We start from the raw sequence: 19,002 nt of genomic DNA, 5'->3' as shown, positions 1-19,002 counted from the left end.
GTGTGTGTGTATGTATATCCTCCAAAGTGAAATAAAATTGTTCAAAAAATGAAACCAGTTAAATTATCTGATAAATCTTTTTCTGCATTGTGATTTTATACCTTTTAACATCTGACTTGAATATAAAAACTAGTAAGTAAAACATTATAGCTGTAATTTCAATTTTGAAGCTTCAATACACTGTAAAATACTAGAACTCACCTTTGTAGTTTCATCCCACGGGCAGCTACTAGCATGGCCATAACAAATACACATTCCGCCAACAGAAATGTCTTTGATTGAATAGTAATACTAAGGAAAACAAAAATGACAAACAAAAATTAAGGCCTCTTCTATTTCAGTTAACAGAAAACGTTGGGCTCATCAATAAATAGCTCAGCTGTTATTGGTAATCTAAAAAATAATTAGATATACATTTTAAATTATATTTCATGTACAAAGAATCCTGTGTTCAATGAAAACAAATAATGCTCAAATGAGTTCATCAACAAAAACCAAAGGCATCTAAAAGAAATTCTTAAACCAAGAAATTCTTATAACTGCACCTTATACTAGGCAGTCATATTCAAAACTCATGTCACTGAAAACCGTAAAAAACATCATTACATTGGATACAGCACTATATAACTCAATATAGTACTTTATACAAGGGATAATAACTCATGACCAAATAGGATTTTCCTCCAAAATACAACACACATAAATCCATAAATTTACATCACTGTCTTAATAGAATAAAGGAGAAAAAAAGCGTTTGATCATTTCAAATAGATTCACAAAAAGCCCTGAATTTATCATCATTCGTGAAAAACACTTGGGAAACCAGTGGAAGAGAATCTCCTCCTCAGCCTAATAAAGGGAATCCATGAGCCACCAAAAGCTTGAAGTGAAAGATGAAGTGGTCTCCTCTTACAATCTGCTCTCACCATTTCCATTCCGTGTCCATGGGAGGTGCCAGCCAGTTCAATAATGCAAGAAAAAAGAAATCAAAGGTGTACAGAGGACGCAGTAAGACCCAACTCTCAATTTTTGCAGGTAATATTATTGTGTACTTAGGAAAAATCTAAAAAAAAAAACTACTAGAAACACTATGTGACTTTAGCCATGTCTTAACAGGCAAAACAATAAACAAAAATGAAGGTATTTCTATACACTAGCAATGAACAAATGGAAAATAAAATTTAGAAAGCAATCTATGAAGTCTAACATGCAAAAATGTGTAATACTTAAGAATACACTGAATTATAGATGTACAAATAAACAAATAATAAAACATTGCCAAGAGGAACTACAGAGGACCTAGATAAGTAGAGAGATATAACATGTTTATGGATCAAATGATACAATACTGTCAAACTGTCTTCCAAAATCCTTCCCAAACTGATCAAACCAGGGAAATCCCAATGAAAATCTTAGCAGGATTTTTTTTGACACTAATTAACAAACTGATTCTAAAATTTATAAGGAAACACAGTCAACCTAGGATAACCAAAAATATTAAAAAATAATTCAGTAGGGCTACCATAGGGCCTGACTTCAAGATTTACTCTTAAAAACTACGGCAATCGAGAAAGCTTGTTATGGGCATAAACACAGACAAATAGATCAATAGACTAGCATGGAGCTCAGACACGGAAGTAGACAATCGTAAGGTCAAATAATTTTCAACAAGGCACCAAAACAATTTAATGGAGGAAAATATTTTTAACAAACGGTGCTGGAACAATTGTATGTTTAGACGGGGAAACAAAGAGCCTTGACCTCTACCTTACACCAAACACAAACATTCATTTGAAAGGACAATAGCTGTCAAACCCGGAATAAAAAACTATTTTTCAAAAAGGATATAGAAAGCATTAATATAAAATTTTAAATGGTACGTTGGACTTCATCAAAATTAAAGCCTCTCAAATGTCATGGGAAAGTGAATAGCAAGCTCCAGACAGAGATCTTTGCAGTGTAGACACGTGACAAAGGACTTTCAGACAAAATATATAAAGGTCTTTTATAGCTCCGTAATAGGGAGACGAAATGACCCAAATGAAAAATGGACAAAAAGATTCGATCAGGTACCAATAAGCACCTGTTCAACATGTGTGGTCAGGGAAATCCAAATTAACATCCCAAGGAACTGACGCCACATGCACTTCAGAATGGCTGATGTGAAACTGGGTGACAACCCACGTCGATGACAGCGTGTCATGTGACAGAACTCTCACACATTGCTGGTCTGCAAAAAAGCCTTTCCATAAGGCTTAGCAAATTCCTAAATATTAAACACACAGCTACCCTATACCTCAGTAACTCTACTTCTCATTTATCCAAGGGACTGGAAAATGTTTGTCCGTACAAACCTTGTACGTTTACTGTAACTTAAAATTTGTACATCTCCTTGAACATAAATAATAAGTCAAATTTTAAAATTTTCTTGTAAGTGACTTGCTGAAGATCAGATGTGGAGCCAGAGCAGAATGTGAAAAGCAAATACCACAACATTCGCTTCGCTATGGCATTATGGGAGGAGGGGGCTCAAGGACACGAGGTCAGAACCATTAAACAAAACATATATAATAATCCTCAATGAAATAAGAAAAAAAAAGGCTAATTTGGGAGGTAAAGGGCAACCGAAAAGAACAGGCTATTTCTCTTGAACAAAATAAACTTTTCACAAGGGGCGGGAGCCCTGCCGTAGACTTACCCGTCTTGTAACAATAGGATCGAGGTCTTTAGGGTCACGGTGGCTCAGGGTCATAAGATCGGCATTGAGGGTTCTGATACGCTGTAAGCGAAGGCGGATGTATCGTGCAGAAGTAAACTCCAACAGCTTGGGTGAAAGATCATCTGCGCTCGGTCTGCCGTTGATCAGTGACGTATGAATCTAAAGATAAAGACATCAAAATAAATAAACGTCAATTTTAAGCATGCAAAAATATAGCCCTGATTGTTTATCCTGAGGGTATAATCTTTACTGATACTATCTAAAACCAAACCAAGCAACTAGATTCTTGTAGAAATCCAGCGTTCCTTAACTACTACTTGTGGACACAGAACCACTTCTCCCGGGGTAGTGGGGGTATTTTAACATGTTTCATTAGGCTACGATTTCTCCGAAACACATTCTAAGTGAAAGGCACAGACTGGGGAGAGTGAGAGAAGGTGCCAGGAAGCTTTGTATAGTTTCCCGCTCTTGAAACAAGGCAGGCTTGCTGCTGCATTCCTGCTGTGAAAAGTGCTCGGGAGAGGTTTTGTAGTTTTATCTCATCAAGCCAGGTGCTACTAAAGAACGGTTTATTTTTTATTACATTCTGACTTTAATGAAGTGTGTACGGTCTGGGTGTGGTGAGCACAGGGCTGAAATACTTTATGAGCCACCTCCAAGGCTCAACACCGCCAAACAGGAGAACTCCACAAAGAAAACTAGAAACTACATCTTTTCGAGGCATTTTAGTCCTCTCCTTAATATTCTGACAAATGTCCTTGTGCTGTTGTCGTGGGAACGATGCTCTGAAGAGGCTCTGATAGAGCTATTGAGTTACAGCTGAGTGAAGACCAGGGCTCTCCTGGAAAGGATGAAATCAATAAGGTGAAATGTACGGGTTATGACATCAATCATCAGCAGACATCAGTCAATACCTTAAGCACAGCTAGCCAGTTAGATTAAAGATCTCTGTAATCTGTACTAAGAGAGATCTATTTTGAGTGTTCATTGTTGGCTCTTACAATGGCTATCTTAACATGGGAGGTGAGGGCTCTGGTGAAACACCAGACGTCACTGGCGGGGGCACGGTACCTCTCCATGCTCAAGCGGCACCAGTCTAGAATAGTAGGAGGTGCAGATCACTTCGTCATCGGCCCTGTAAGTGGGCGGCCCCCGTCTTGGAGTGACATTGTAGCGGGTCAAACACTCTGTGTCACTGACGGCATAATATTGCCAGGGGCTGAACTTGGTACCATCCAGGGAACGCTCCAGAATCCAGTTTCCGGGTCGAGGGGCATTGGCAGCTTTGATGATGACGTAGGCGACTTGAAAGACCTGAAACAGAGACACTGAGAAATGTCAATCGAGAATCAGTAGCACTTGCAAAAAATAGTTCCCTCGAGAGAACTATCATACGATGACCACCAATGTCTCATAAGGCTTTTGAGTGCGACTGCACAGAAGGATTGATCAGAAATATGTTTTGTGCATGTTCTCCTGGTGGCACTGCTTTTCCAAATGAACTCAGAAAGTCCTCACAAGGACTTTTATATTTTTACAATTTATAAATAAATTTATATTATTACGATTATTATCAACAGTATTAATATTAAATAAGTGCTTGTTCTCTTGTTTCCAGTGTCTTTCCATCTGGATTCTGAATGATAATAGTGACATTATATTTCATAAACATAGCCTAAATGCATTTCTCTGTTTAGAGAGAGAGAGAGCACACATACTCGCTTGCAAACACATACTCTCTTGCAAACAGAAGAGGGGCAGAGAAAAAGAGAGAGAGAGAATCCCAAGCAGGCCTTCGTGCTGTCAGCACAGAGCCTGATGTGGGGCTCCATCCTACAAACCAAGAGATCATGACCTGAGCCAAACTCAATAGTTGGACGTTCAACCGACTGAGCCACCGAGGCACCCCTTAAGTGTATTTCTTATAGTAATTTGGAAATAACATATCTGCATATGAGGGAGGAAAGGCAGTCCGCTAAGTGTGTGCCTATCTGAATAATATAAACCCAAAGCACGACAATAGTGAATGCAGACAAGGATATGGAACAATAGGAACTCCGGTTAATTGCTGATGGGAATGCAAAATGCTACAGCCGCTTTGGAATGCAGTTTGTCAGTTTCTCACAAAACTAAACATATTCTTACCATACAACCCAGCAAGTGTACTCCTTGGTCTTTACCTAAATGAATGGAAAACTTCCACTGGTGAATGGATAAACAAAGGGTGACACATCTTCAGTAATAGAAAGAAATAAGTTCTCACACCACGAAAAGTTATGGAGGAATCTTAAATGCACGTTGCTAAGTGAAAGAGCCAATTTGAAAAGGCTACATATGATGTAATTCCAAAAATGTCACATTTTGAATAAAGTGAAAATACAGAGACAGTAAAAAGATGAGTAATCATCAGGGGTTAGGGGCAAGGAGAGATGCATAGTGGATCATCCGCTCTGTATGATACTGTAATTGCAGACACATATCATTATTTTATATATGTGTTAAAATCCATAGAATGTGCAGCACAGAGTGAAACCATGTAAATTAATGACTTAGTTAATAACAATATATTCATATCGGCTCACCGGCTAAAACAAATGTTTTACACTAACGCAAGATGTGAGTAAGAGTGTGGAGGCGTGAGGGGGATACGGGACTCTGTACTTTACCGTCATTTTTCTATAAACATGAAACCTGCTCAGAAAGATTAAAAGCTATTCATTTAAAAGGAAATAAGAAGTTAGAAAGTAGAGAGGAGGCACAAAGGGGAAAGGGGGATGTAGATGACCACCAACCGGACGAGGGGACCGGCCAGGTAAACCGTGGGTTTGGAAGGGGCCCTTGTAGCTACGCCACCCCAAACTCAGCTCTAACAAAGAACCATCTGTCTACCAACCAGCCCCTCTTGGAACACTGCAGTGACAGGAAATTCACTTGCTCCGAAGATAGTTCTTTTGTTTTATGGAAGTTTCCTGTTGGAGGAGTTTTTCTTTCCCTGTATTGATTCTCAAGGTGCCTCGTAAATTCCATGCTCCAAAACATCAGAAAAGATGCTGATTCCATTTCCTGTCATTCTCCTCCAGACATCTGAACATGCCAATCCTATATCGTCTCCGGAATGCAAAGTTTTCAGCATCAACTTTCTATTTACCTGAAGATATTCATCATTTAACAAGACCTCATTGCTTTGTCGTGATGCTCTAAATGCAGACTTACTATCAAATGCAGTTCCCATGAACTGAATACAAAATTCCAAATGTTTTCTGAGTTGGGAAAACATAGGAAAAATATTCTGTCCTTTGTTCCTTAGCACGCAGTCACTCTTCTGTTAGTAAACTTAGATTACCAGCTCAAAGGAGGGCTGTAAGCAACAATACACAAAATGCCTTCTTCCATGTGAACTGCTATTTGCTCCAGATTTCCTGTAACCCAGATTGATGGAGGTAATTTTTTTTAAACCAAAGTGAAATATTTTTTATTTTTAAAATAGATATGCAACATATGTATATAAATGTGTACATACATATAGTGTTTATGTGTGTATATTCATGTGTATGTACGCATATAGATGTGTATGCTTTGGGAAGGAAGTTATTATTTGCTTGTTCTGAGTCTTATTGCCTCTAGGTTTTTTGTTTCTCTTCTTAGCTTCTCCATCTTAGCCCTCCCAATTTCAGGAACACAAGAACTCCTAATGTTAACCCACCATAAGCCAAATAATTTCACATTCACCTCCTGACTCATTCTCTGGGAGACAATTATATTTCATTATAGTAACTCGATTCACCTACAAGAAACATCCTCCAACCAAGCTTAGTCTGCAAGTGATAGAAGTGTGTCTGATATTTTGATGACCTGTATTCATGTGCAATTTCCTTCTAAAATGCAACCACTGTTTCTAAAGCACATTAGAAGTAAAACAATATTCTCAGGTTTCAGTCATGAGGAAAATGAGGAACTATGTATCTACTATTAATGCTTGGAACTAGACCAGAATAGGCTATGTTGAAAAAGCTAGAACCACTTTTAAAAATTAAAATAGCACAAAGACTATTTTGTCCTGGCATAAACATCTCCAGAAAATTCTCCCATAAACACAACTTCATGATTTTTATTTGTGAGTGTTTACTTCAAAGAGCCCTTCCCCCAAATTTATAATTCACATATTTCTATTTATATAATGTTTCCTTCATTTCCTATATTTTAATGTTGCTGAAATACTGAACCCTTCTGAGAAGCAGGTTCGGTTGGCAATGAACTTTACTGTCTCCTCTAGAACTAGTCCTGAAGTACATCCAGAGTTTGTTATACAGCTTAGTGGCGGGCTATTTCCACCTTCTCGAAGATCCAGTGCTGTCCGAGAGCATCCTGACAGACTCTAGCCTTCATAGGTTTGCACTGGTTTCGTTGTTGTTGTTGTTTTTAATTTAAATGTTAGTTAACATACAACACAATATTGGTTTCAAGAGTAGAACTCAGCGATTCATCACTTACATAGAACACCCAGTGCTCATCGTAACAATACCCATCACCCATTCTCCTCAATACCTATTACCCATCTAGCCCATCCCCCACCCTCTTCCCTCCATCAACCCTCAGTTTGTTCTCTGTCCTTAAGAGTCTCTTGTAGTTTGGTTCCCTCTATTCTCTCCCTCCTACCCCGACATTCCCATTTATTCATCTGTTCTGTTTCTTAAATTCTACATATGAGTGAAATCATATGGTATTTGTCTTCTACTGGTTTTCATAGCGATGTTCAAACTAATTGAAGGGAGAACATCTTCATCTTTACTCATTGCCTGTCCAATTGTTTCGCAAATATTTTCATCATAGAAGTAGAACTCCATGATCATGGAACCTTGATCCTTGATCATCACCAGTGGTGAACATTTTAAACTAGACTTTAAAAACTGGGGGTGCCCAGTGAGAAAGAGGGATAGAAGGAAAGGAAATTCACAAAGACAGCTGACATGAACTGTATTTACCTTCAGTTTTCCAGTTTCACATTGAAAAATGGAAAGAGCTAATAGGTTGATGACTTCATGCATTTTAAGAGCTGTATGTGTGTCATCTCATTTAATCCCAAACAACTCCTTGAATTCCAAATGATTATTGTTCCCATTTAACATATTTTTTTCAAAAGTTTATTTATTTATTTTGAGAGAGAGGGAAAGAGAGGGAATACCAGGCAGGCTCTGCACTGTCAGTGTGGAGCCTGATGCAGGGCTCGAACTCACGAACTCAAAGACCATGACTTGAGCAGAAATCAAGAATCAGATAGCCAACCAACAGAGCCACCCAGGCTCTCCCTCTTCCATTTTACATATTTGGAAACTGAAGTATAGAGAGGGTCAGAGACCAACTACTGAGATGCAGGTCCCAATAAGAAATCAGGCAGTGTCTCTCCAAAGTCAGCCACCATACATCCTCCTGGCCCCCAAATGCCCACACATACCTAAGGTTGCCTTAATGAAATCTGTGACAGTTCTGTGTTTCTTTGTTTTGGGGGTTTTTTCTTGTTTGTTTGGTTTTTTTTTTTTTTGGTTGTTGTTGTTGTTTTATTTATTTATTTTTTTGCATGGTTGACTAAACTGCCTTTTCTCTCCATGTAAGGTTGGCTGAGCACAAGCTGATGTGGCAGTTTTCACAAGACTCAGAGTCCCTGTGGTCTTGCCAGACCTGCAGCTGATACAGCCATTTCAAAATCCACCTTCATCACGGTTTTCCACCAAGTGACCTTTGTTAGTCATCACTGGAATGCACATAAACAGTGTCACATAAATAAAGTAGACATACATCAAACACCACTTTCTACAGAGGAATCCTGACATGAATTTTCATGTGGGCCGCCATCTTAAACATATTAAATCCACCTCGGGCATAGCATCTTTATAATTTAGATAGCCTAATTCTCCAACATTGGAGGTTAATTTCCAATGTACATGAAGAAGTCAAGTCTCTTCTCATCACGGGAAGCTCAGCTCCTCTCGGCTGGGCCTCTGCATATAACCTGCAGGGGACCCAGATACCACGCACGACCCCCCTCTGGAAATTCTCCAAACAAGCACTTACCTGCCTCCGTGATAGTCACTAAGCAGTGAATGGAGGAATTTCTCTCTAATGTGAAGGAAAAGAGATTTTTGCAGAGTTTTGGGTTATGAGTCAAATTCTATTCTTAAAAAGTTAAGTGTATTTGATAAGCAACATTGCTCAAATATCCCTACAAAAAGTAGTAAATGTGTGCTTTGTAAGCTCTATTTTTATGACATTATTAGGATATGAAATTCAAAATGACCACTTGAATTAGTATTTATTACTCAAGAATAAAGAGGTTTTTATTTATCAGAAGGCTGACTACTACCACAGATACATATCACTTCTGGTTTTAGAGTATCCATCACTCATGTATCTAATCCGCTGATAATCATGCGAAGGAGCAAGGGAAGTTTGGGGCTTAGAGGACAGTACCGGGTATATACTTGCACACCCACAACACACGTTTTAGGTAAACCTCTTGTGGGCAATCACCTTAAAATGCCATTTCTACCATATTTTAGTTGGCTATTTTACTGTTATCTCTTCATTGTAGGACCCGTATACAAAATAAACAGACAGAAGGAAACAGCTTTGTGAATGAAAAGAGAATTCTGGAATAAAACTAGGTTTCTTTTTCTTTAAGTCTGGTGCTTTCATTAGAAATGCCAAATGAACCCCAATGTTACCCCTTCTTTCTTTTCCCACTTTTTCTCTTCATTGGGAAAAGGGGGACTTGGCTACCAGTAGTGACAAATTTAAATCAAGTAGCTCTCGTTCTTTAAATTTTTTAAGATTCAGGTCTCAGAAAATCAAGGGATGGCCCACTTTTGAACCAAGCCCACATACTTCAAGGAGACATTGAGGAAAAGCCAAAGTAATAAAGACGGTCAGCAGCAAACGGGGGGCCCAGAGATATGAGCCTGTCTAGAAAGGAAGCAGTAACTTATAACCAGCAATCCAAAGATGGGAAAGTGATATTCAAAACATCTGTCAGAAGCAGTTCTGTGTTTCGTCAACTGGAAAAGCTACTTTAAAAAGGACCCATCAGTAAGCTGTCCCATGTCACCGTTTCCATTTAAGGACGACTAGCAAGTATTTCAAAGGAAAAGCGTCACACCACTTGAAGAAGTCAAAACGGAGAAATAAGAGGTTGGTTTTCATTCCGTCTCAGTGTATTTCTCCACATAATTGTTCCCAGCGCTGAATATTCCCAAGTGTTCTGGAATGCTTTTGCTAAATTCTGTGGAAGATTGGTTGGAACTACGTCAAAAGCACAGCCAGGCATGTCACCAAATGCCCTTTGTGGAGACCTTCACCACTTTTCCCTACTCTGTATAAGTGTCATGTGACAGCCCGGCACCCCTTCAATGAGATAAGCCCGCTTGTGAGATGCAGTTTCAGGTCATTCTCCAACCTGAGAAATAAAAAAGGCACCTTTCCTATCCCCCGACTCCTAACCTCCACCCATTTTTCACCTACAAATATCTGAGGCTTCCAAATTATACTAGGCTTTTCACCAAAATGCAGTCTCCCGTTTATTTATGTTGGAGCAGAAGTGGCAATAAATAATTTTCCTTTCTTCCCCTCCTCACTGTGGAAGTAGGCTCAGAAATCTGTCATGGAGACTGAAGAAGGAAATCAGCAATATTCCAGAAAAAGGCAAAACTGGAGGTTATGGCCTCGCTGGGTAGCTGGAGTGGTCTGCCTCACCTACTGGCTCTGCATCACAGGCTGAGTGGACACGTGCACACCTGCTCCATGACCTTGCCCTGTGGGTCAGGAACCTGTGTCCTATGAACAACCTGTCCAATAAAAGAAGAATAGGGCTGTGTGCCCTCCCCCCCCCCCCCCAGACCCTGAGTCAGCTCTTCAGCCAGCTAGAAAAATGCCTGCTCCTCTCCTGGGGAGGAGGAGAGACAGGCAAAGAAGCAGAGATGTTAGTCTCAGAGACGCTCCCGTAAGGACACATGAGGAAGGAGCAAGGAGTGCTCCCTAACAATTTTTCGCTTGAGCTTCATTCGATAAACACTGATTGAGTATCTGCTTTGTGCCAGGGACTGTACGTCACAGACACACCAATACAGCGGGGAAGAGGACATAGTTAGTGTGGCTGGATGCCCTGATGGAAAAGACAGAGGTTGACCAAGTCGCCAGGAAGACAGAAGGTGTTGAAGGTGTCTGGCTACGGTGGGGGAGGCCAGTCTAAACTGGAGAAGACGGGATGGCTGGGGAAGTCTTCTTTGAGAAGAGGGGAGGACTGAGGAGGAGATGACTAGGTAAAGTGAGAGAAAGTGCAGAGGGACAGGAGGGACAACCCTGCAGGGCCAGAGCACAGAGTGGGAGAGAAATGGCAGGAGGCCAGGCCAGCTTGGTGTAGACAGAAGGAGGGAGCCGGCGAAGGGCACCATGTTCAAACTTTTAGAACATCAGAGGACCTGGGGCGCCTGGGTGGCTTAGTCGGTTAAGCGTCCGACTTTCGCTTAGGTCATGATCTCATTGAGGTTAGTGGGTTCGAGCCCCGCGTCGGGCTCTGTGCTGACTGCCAGCTCAGAGCCTGGAGCCTGTTTCAGTCTGTGACTCCCTCTCTCTCTGACCCTCCCCTGCTCACACTGTCTCTCTCTCTCTCTCTCCTAGAAATAAATAAAAACATTAAAAAAATTAAAAAAAAAAAAAAAGAACATCAGAGGACCTTAAACCAGGGAGCTGCAGAGTCAGCAGCGGGGAAAAGACCATGGAACTGATGTTGGTGCTGGGAAATCGGGAGATATGGTGACACTGATGTAGTGAAGACCAAGACCAAAGCAGAGAAAAGGTCTAGTGCATCTTAAGGAGTTTTCTTTTTCCTTTTTCAAGTTTATTTATTTATTTTGAGAAAGAGAGAGCATGAGCCGGGGAGGGATAGAGAAAGAGGAAGAGAGAATCCCAAGCTGGCTCCAGGCTGTCTGCACAGAGCCCGACGCAGGGCTAGAACTCACGAACCATGAGATCATGACCTGAGCTGAAACAAAGAGTCAGACGCTTAACTGACTGAGCCACCCGGGTGCCCCAAAGAGTTTTCTAAAAAGTCAAATGTAAGTGAGAAAGAAAATACAAAGAGGTCAAGCAGAGCTTTCCAACTCCAGCCGGACACAACATGGCTTCAAAGCCCACACTTCCCCCTTCTTTCCTCAGTCTCAGAAAACTTCTGGCTGCAAAATTTGGAAACTCAACTTCTTTTCACTTCATCTGCTAGAATTCCTGTTGGCCTATGGTGCCCCAGTTTTTCTCACAATGGTTGCATGCTTATAGCTTCCTATCCCTTCTTCTCATCCCTAATCATGAGAAAGCAGTGTCATCACAGCCTATGAAAGTAAAAGGGGCTCCTAATCATTAAGCCTCACAAATCCAACTGGCGATACCATCCAGAAAAGCTGCACTTGACTAACTCCATTAAACATTAACCTATTAGTTACACATTTACAGCTCCTAGAAACAATAATTATGTGTCTCTCTCCTTTGGTCATGAAATCTAGCCAAATTGTTTCTAGTTTTAGCACTAGAGAAATTAGAGAGCATTTTCTTTTTGTTTTTGCAAGACTTCATTCTTTGGTCTATGTCCTATATCAAGACTGTCATTTTTCTTTAGATACATTTAACTTCACTCAGCATCTATCACTTGTCAGGCATCAAATGGATGGTTATCACATTTAAATTATCAGACTTAAAGCTCTCTTAAAAAAAAAAAAAAGAATATCTAGGGGCACCTGGGTAGCTCTGTTGGTTAAATGTCTGACTCTTGATTTCAGCTCAGGTCATGATCCCACAGTTCGTGAGTTCAAAGCCCACACTGGGTTCTGTGCTGCCAGCTCAGAGCCTGGAGCCTGCTTCAGATTCTGTGTCTTCCTTTCTCTCTCTCTCTGCCCCTCCCCAGCTTACACTCTGTTTTTCTCTCTCAAAATTAAACAAACATTAACAAATTAAAAAAATAAAATATCTAAATAAGTGTCTTATGTAGGAAGCTTTTGTTTACATAAAAATATGTGATGGAAATGTAAAATGGTACAGCCATTATGGAAGACAGTATGGTGGATCCTCAAAAAATTAATCATAGGATTACCATATGATCCAGCAATCCCACTTCTGAAAGTAACGACTTAAACAGATACCAGTATACCAATGTCTACAGAGGCATTATTCACAGTACTCAAGAGACAGAAATAACCCAAATACCCATTAATGGATAAATGAAACCCTGAGATGTCCCTATAATGGAATATTATTCAGCCTTAAAAATGAATGAAATTCTCATACATCCTATGACACGGGTGAACCTTGAGGACATTATGCTAAGTGAAATACATCAAACACAAAAGGATAAATACTGTACGATTCCACTCATGGGTCACCTAGAGTAGTCAAATAGAGGCTTGATTATTCATCTAGAGGTGAATAGTGGTGATGGTTGTACAACAGTGTGAATGCACTTAATGCCACTGAATGGTACACTTAAAAGAATGGTTAAAATGACAAATGTATATTTTACCATAAGAAAAAAAAGGATGCGAAAATAGAGAAAAGTGGATGATATGAAGACTCAACTTTTCCTGGAAGATGGGGATTTCTAAATTGCACCTGAGTAGAACACAGTATTTCTGATCAGGGAACTCTGGAGAAGCCGATGAAGCCACGTGGAGGTCACACAATCAGCTCAGAGGGGATGTTTGGAATCTCATCTTTCCCATGATCTGGTTTCTGTCATGGTCTTACAAAGCTCTGGTAAGGCGCGACGGTACTTCACAAAATATAAAATCCAAGCTCCAGGGGCGCCTGGGTGGTTTAGTCGGTTAAGTGTCCGACTTTCGCTTAGGTCATGATCTCGCGGTTCGTGGGTTCGGCCCGCGTAGGGCTCTGTGCTGACTGCCAGCTTGGAGCCTGGAGCCTGTTTCAGTCTGTGACTCCCTCTCTCTCTGACCCTCCTCTGCTCATGCTGTCTCTCTCTCTAGAAATAAATAAAACATTTAAAAAAAAAATTAAAAAAAAAAATCCAAGCTCCAGACCATTCGGGTTTGAAAAGGAAAGGAGGCCCTGGCGATGCCTTGACTGAAGACCCATGGTTCAGACAGAATGCTTTCCTCCTTGGGGCTACTTCCTGAACCACAAGCTGACTTCGGGGCAACCCTGTTTCCTGCCTGGCCCGTAGATAAATCTGGTATAAAGCAATCGATAACCCTAAATAGTGACCACCTCAGTGGAGGCCTACTACCTGGTTATTTTACTGGCTTTCTTGTGCTTCTACCATATGAAGAGCAAACGTAAATATCCTCTGATAACATGCCATAAAATATTACTAAAGAGGAAATTTTAAATTATAAGACTGATGGTGATTTTCAGTCACCTTCTAAACATGAGGGGGGAAGTTCTTAGAAACTATTGAACATGTACTAGATCAATCACTTGATGATTTGCTTTTAAAACTATGACTAATCGTTCAAATTTGATCAAAAGCTATTATAGAGGGGGGTATATGGAAACTTTTGTATTTGTCACTGAATTTTTCTATAAATCAAAAACTTCTCCGCGAATAAAGTCTATGAATTTGTCAAAAACAAACAAAACTATTTACACATGACTATCATAGTTATCACCCTAAGAAAGCTTAACCCACCCCAGTTGGCTAATAAGTGATTTTAAGACTTCACCAAATTTCACCAGACATCCGGTTCAGAGAGCTGTGAGGCCCCAGCTAATAATCTGCAGGTTTTAATTTGATCTCACAGCTTTCCCAGACTTCATTTCCGTACCTTATGGCACATAAAGGGCAGGCCAGAGTGACCCAGTGCCCTCCAAGTATCTACATAAAAATCTCAAAGGGATCCCAGGTTTCAGGAAGTGCACTGGCATAAACAGGCCACTGTCCCTGTCACTAGGGGTCTTCTACCTTTGTCACTCTGCCAGCTTTGTCATTTCACCAAGAATAATGCTCATAGAGTAAGACATTTTTAATTTCTTACAATCTAGAGAATTACAAAACTAAGCTCAATGCTTTCCACAAGTCAGGCTTAAAATGATAAATCCAGAGCATGTTTCCTCTCCATCCCACTGCATTCTTCATGATGAAGAATGTGAATACAGATCGATACGTTCTTCACTTATTTCATATTATAAGTAGAGTGGGAAATAACGCATAGGAAATCACTTTATAAAATGCTCACTTCCGATGGAAGGTACCACTATCAGAATTTTAGTGACTTTTCTCCAGTGCCATAGTTATTCTTCTGACAAGTGGTACCTCTCCAAACAATGATATTTAGAGTCAATTCAACTTTTTCCTCTTTGGTGACAATAGGAGTTGAAAATTGTGTCTTGCCTCTTGCATGGATGGTCAAATGTCTAAAAATTTCACTACCATGTTACAAGGATTTGATGGCTCCTGTAGAGATGAATAATCATGACATAATTCATACATGTGACGGTAATAGACAAGAACAAATAAACATTGTTTAAGTATCTGAATCCAGCCCAGAGCCCCCAAATATATGTCCAATACAGCGACATAAGTCAATAAGTATATGTTACATCTGAATAAGTGCATGAACAAATAATAACAAATAAACAAACAAATAATAGATGCTCTGCTATTCAATTAGTAGAGAACAAAAACTGAAGGGAAATGTTCATCTCTGTGCTGCTGAGGGGTTGTGGGACACAAACTTCCACTCACTGTCAGAGAGCATATAAAGTAACCAATATTTTGGAAAAACTAAGGCAGTAAAGATCCCATCTCAGGGGTGCCTGGGTAGCTCAGTTGGTTAACATCTGACTTGGGCTCAAGTCATGATCTCACGTTCATGAGTTCCAGCCCACTTCAGGTGAGCTCAAGCCCTGCTTTGGCTAAAACAAACAAACAAATAAAAAATGAGCCCTGCTTATTTCTCTCCCTCTCTCTCTCTCTGGCCCTCACTCACTTGCACCTTCTCTCTCTCTCTCAAAAAAAAAGAAAAAAGATCCACATTTGAAAGATGTTTAAGCTCTTTGACCCAATAATCCCATTTCTTGGAATCTACACTAAAATATAATCATTCCTTAGTCAGGAAAATATTCAAATATTTGTTGCAGCATGACTTTATGAAATTGGAAACAGCTTATATGTCCATCAATGGAAACAGGCTGAATAAATTACCATGTACCCAGATGGTGACCTATTATTCTGTGATTAAAAATTGTTACAGGAATTTAGAAGCTGGCCATGAAGAAGACATTGGTACTTCCTGGCTCTCCTGGAGCAACCAACTAGAAAACTGGATAAAGTATATAAAAGAGTGGCACTAAAAAATTAGGGGTGCGGGGGTGGCTCAGTCGGTTAAGCGCCCAGCTTTGGCTCAGTTCATGATCTCACAGTCTGTGAGTTTGAGCCCCATGTCAGGCTCTGTGCTGACAGCTCAGAGTCTGGAGCCTGCTTTGGATTCTGTGTCCCCCTCTCTCTCTGCTCCTCCTCGGCTCACGCTCTGTCTCTCTCTGTCTCAGAAATGAATAAACATTAAACAAATTTTTTAAGGAATTGGACAGCAGGCGCACAGGACAGTGGTTCTGGGGAGAAGAGCTTATTGCCTGGAGACACTTTCTGGACGGTGGTTTGCCAATGTCTTATAAAGTCAAATATTGACATATCCTTTGGCTACACAATTCCAATCTTAGAGAAATAAAAACATATGTCCAGAAAAAGATTTGCATACGAATGTTCATGGCAGCTTTATTTACAGTAGTCAGAATCTATAGCAACTAGTACATAAATAAGTTCTTAGATCTAATGCATAATACAGTGATTATAGTCCACAATATTTTATAATAAACTTCCAAGTTGCTAAGAGACTAGATCTTTGTTGTAGACTCTGGGTCTAAAGTTCTCTCTTGTCCAGCAAGACAGCGGACGCAGGATTAAAATGCAAGAGATGGCTATTGTCCGGGAAAAGACAAGAGCCCCGAATAAGAGTCCTTGCCCTGTATTTATTAAGATCAGAAGGCTTACAAACATGATGGGTGTGCACAAGGAGACCATGAGTCTGTGAACATTAACCCATGGGCATGAGGGAAAGGGGGTTTTAAAGATATATGGTGTTAGGGGTTTGGGTCAATATAAACCAAACTCCTGACGCTGGGCAGATGAATGTTAATGGGAGACATGAGGCACCGTGTCTGTTTATCTTAGCCAGCCTAGGGGATAAGACAGAGTGTGCAACCTCAAGGTAAGCAAGGCACCTTTCTTTTGCTAATTAGCTCTGCTCTGGGCAGCATCACAGTGGTCTATAACCCTATTTACCTGTTTACCTAATTTGGTCCTTTCTTCCTGTGAAAGCAGCTTTCTGTTACAGTGCTAAATTGGGGGGGGGGGGCATTTCTGCCCTGAATACCTACTCTTATTTACCTCACATACCTTTGTATTGGGGCCTTTGCCCCACCCTCCGTATCCTGGGGGCCTTTGACCCGCCCTCTATACTTATTTACCTAATCTTGTTTACCCAAATTGGGTGTGAGCATCCTATGGTTTTGTAATTCTTTTTGCTTTGTGGTTTAACCCATCAGTGCAGGCTCAGGGAATCCCTAAGGTATTCAATTGTTCTCAACACGAAACAGACATAATAATTAGATGACAGGATAGAAGTGTTGGCTAATGCTACTGTAGTAATCATACTGCAATAATAAATATATCAAACCAAGTTGTGCATCTCAGACTTAGTGTCGTCTGTCAATTACATCTCAATAAAAAATAAATAAAATAAAATAGGCATTGAGAAAAAGAACTGGAATAACCCAAACAACAGAACAAGAGGACCGAGAAACAAATGTTGGTATATTCCCGAAGTAAAATACTACCCAGAAATTAAAGAACAAGCCACTAATACAAGGACCTGTGGCTGAATTTCACAGATAGAACGCTAAAAGAAGCCAGACAAAGTGACACACCGTTTAATTCCATTCCTATATTATATAACAGGAGAAGCTAATCTAAAGTCAGAAACATTCAGAACAGTGGTTCCTCTGGAGGGGGGGAGGGGAGGGGCTGGTGGAGCGCAGACTGGGAAAGGCACAGGGGGAGATTCTGGGGCCATGGAAATGGTCTGTATTTTGATAAGGCTGTGGCTTACACACGTGTCTGTATGTATCAAAACCCATCCAACTATACCCTTAAGATGGGTGCATCCGGCAGTGCGCAACTTGTATCTCAATCAACAGGAAAAATGAAAGAAGACACTTATTACAGGACCGGATGTACTATTTTAGCTCTGTAAACATGACTTTCCCTAGCTGCACTCCTGCGTACCCTTCCTCATTCCCTGCTCCTTTCCCTCTCTCCCTTCCTTTGGGTTGTCTCCCTCATCCCCTAAGCTGCCCTTCCTATGTTCTCCAAGCACCATCAACGCCTATTGCACCGGACCAAAGAGGTCTACTTACTTGCATATTTCCCCCACGACCAAATAGCCCTGATGGCCAGGCTTGGCCTTAAAGAACAATCGAAGCAGCAATGATAACAACCAGCATATATGAGGAAGCTACTGTTTGCTCCGTACTTTCTCTGTGCTAAGGGTTTTCCCCAAATATCATCACTGTCTTGTTCATCAAGGAATCCTGAGACCCTGGCACCCAATAAGCAGAGATCATGAATTATTAAATATACACATTGTTCTCACCCAGCATGGAATGGATCAAATGGTGATTCCTCATAATTAATATCACAAGTGATTTTTTAAAAACTTGTTGTCTTATATTTTTTTATATTTAAAAAATGTCGCTTCTATATCAAAATAAAGAATATTTCTGCATAGAGAAAAGGTCAATTGAAGACATTAAAAACACAAGAGCTATTCTGAGGTATAACTGAGGTAATTATGAGCTCCTTGCTTTGTCTAGTTGTTACAGCTTTCTTCTTAAGGATAAAGATGCTACAGTTTGAGTAGATCACTAAGTAAAAAGAAAAAAAAACAGCCAATGCTAGAATGGATTCCAACGGCACTGTATTTTTCAAAGAAGTATTTCTTTAGAAATTAAAACTTATCTTTTTTTTAACTTCAGTATAACAGGAAGAAATAATGAATTCAGAACAGACCTCTCTTTCTTTCCATACATATACAAAAAAACTTTATTTTGAAGTCAAAATAGTTGGGGACAAGAAACATATAAGGAGACAGGGTCTCAAAACCTGCGTGGATTTCCCAGAATCCTTCCCAAAGCCCAGTCTAAGAAGCCCTGGTGAGGAAGACATACATATTAGAAAG

General features: G+C 40.2%; 1 protein-coding gene across 1 annotated transcript in view; it reads right to left on the bottom strand.

Moving 5' to 3' along the window:
* Nucleotides 1–19,002, bottom strand: part of LAMA1 (laminin subunit alpha 1) — a 177,431-nt gene that overhangs the window by 107,377 nt on the left and 51,052 nt on the right. The window contains exons 8-10 of the mRNA XM_077778268.1: nucleotides 3,791–4,033; nucleotides 2,699–2,878; nucleotides 202–291 (exon numbers count right to left, since the gene is read on the bottom strand). Coding sequence (XP_077634394.1) covers nucleotides 202–291; nucleotides 2,699–2,878; nucleotides 3,791–4,033 — 513 coding nt within the window. The remainder of the gene's footprint in view (nucleotides 1–201; nucleotides 292–2,698; nucleotides 2,879–3,790; nucleotides 4,034–19,002) is intronic.

The sequence above is a fragment of the Crocuta crocuta genome, unplaced genomic scaffold (assembly GCF_008692635.1).
Source record: "Crocuta crocuta isolate KB4526 unplaced genomic scaffold, BGI_CrCroc_1.0 scaffold26, whole genome shotgun sequence".
In the NCBI taxonomy this organism is placed as follows: domain Eukaryota; kingdom Metazoa; phylum Chordata; class Mammalia; order Carnivora; family Hyaenidae; genus Crocuta; species Crocuta crocuta.
The sequence above is the reverse complement of the archived record's forward strand: the minus strand, read 5'-3'. Positions and strand labels throughout refer to the sequence as shown.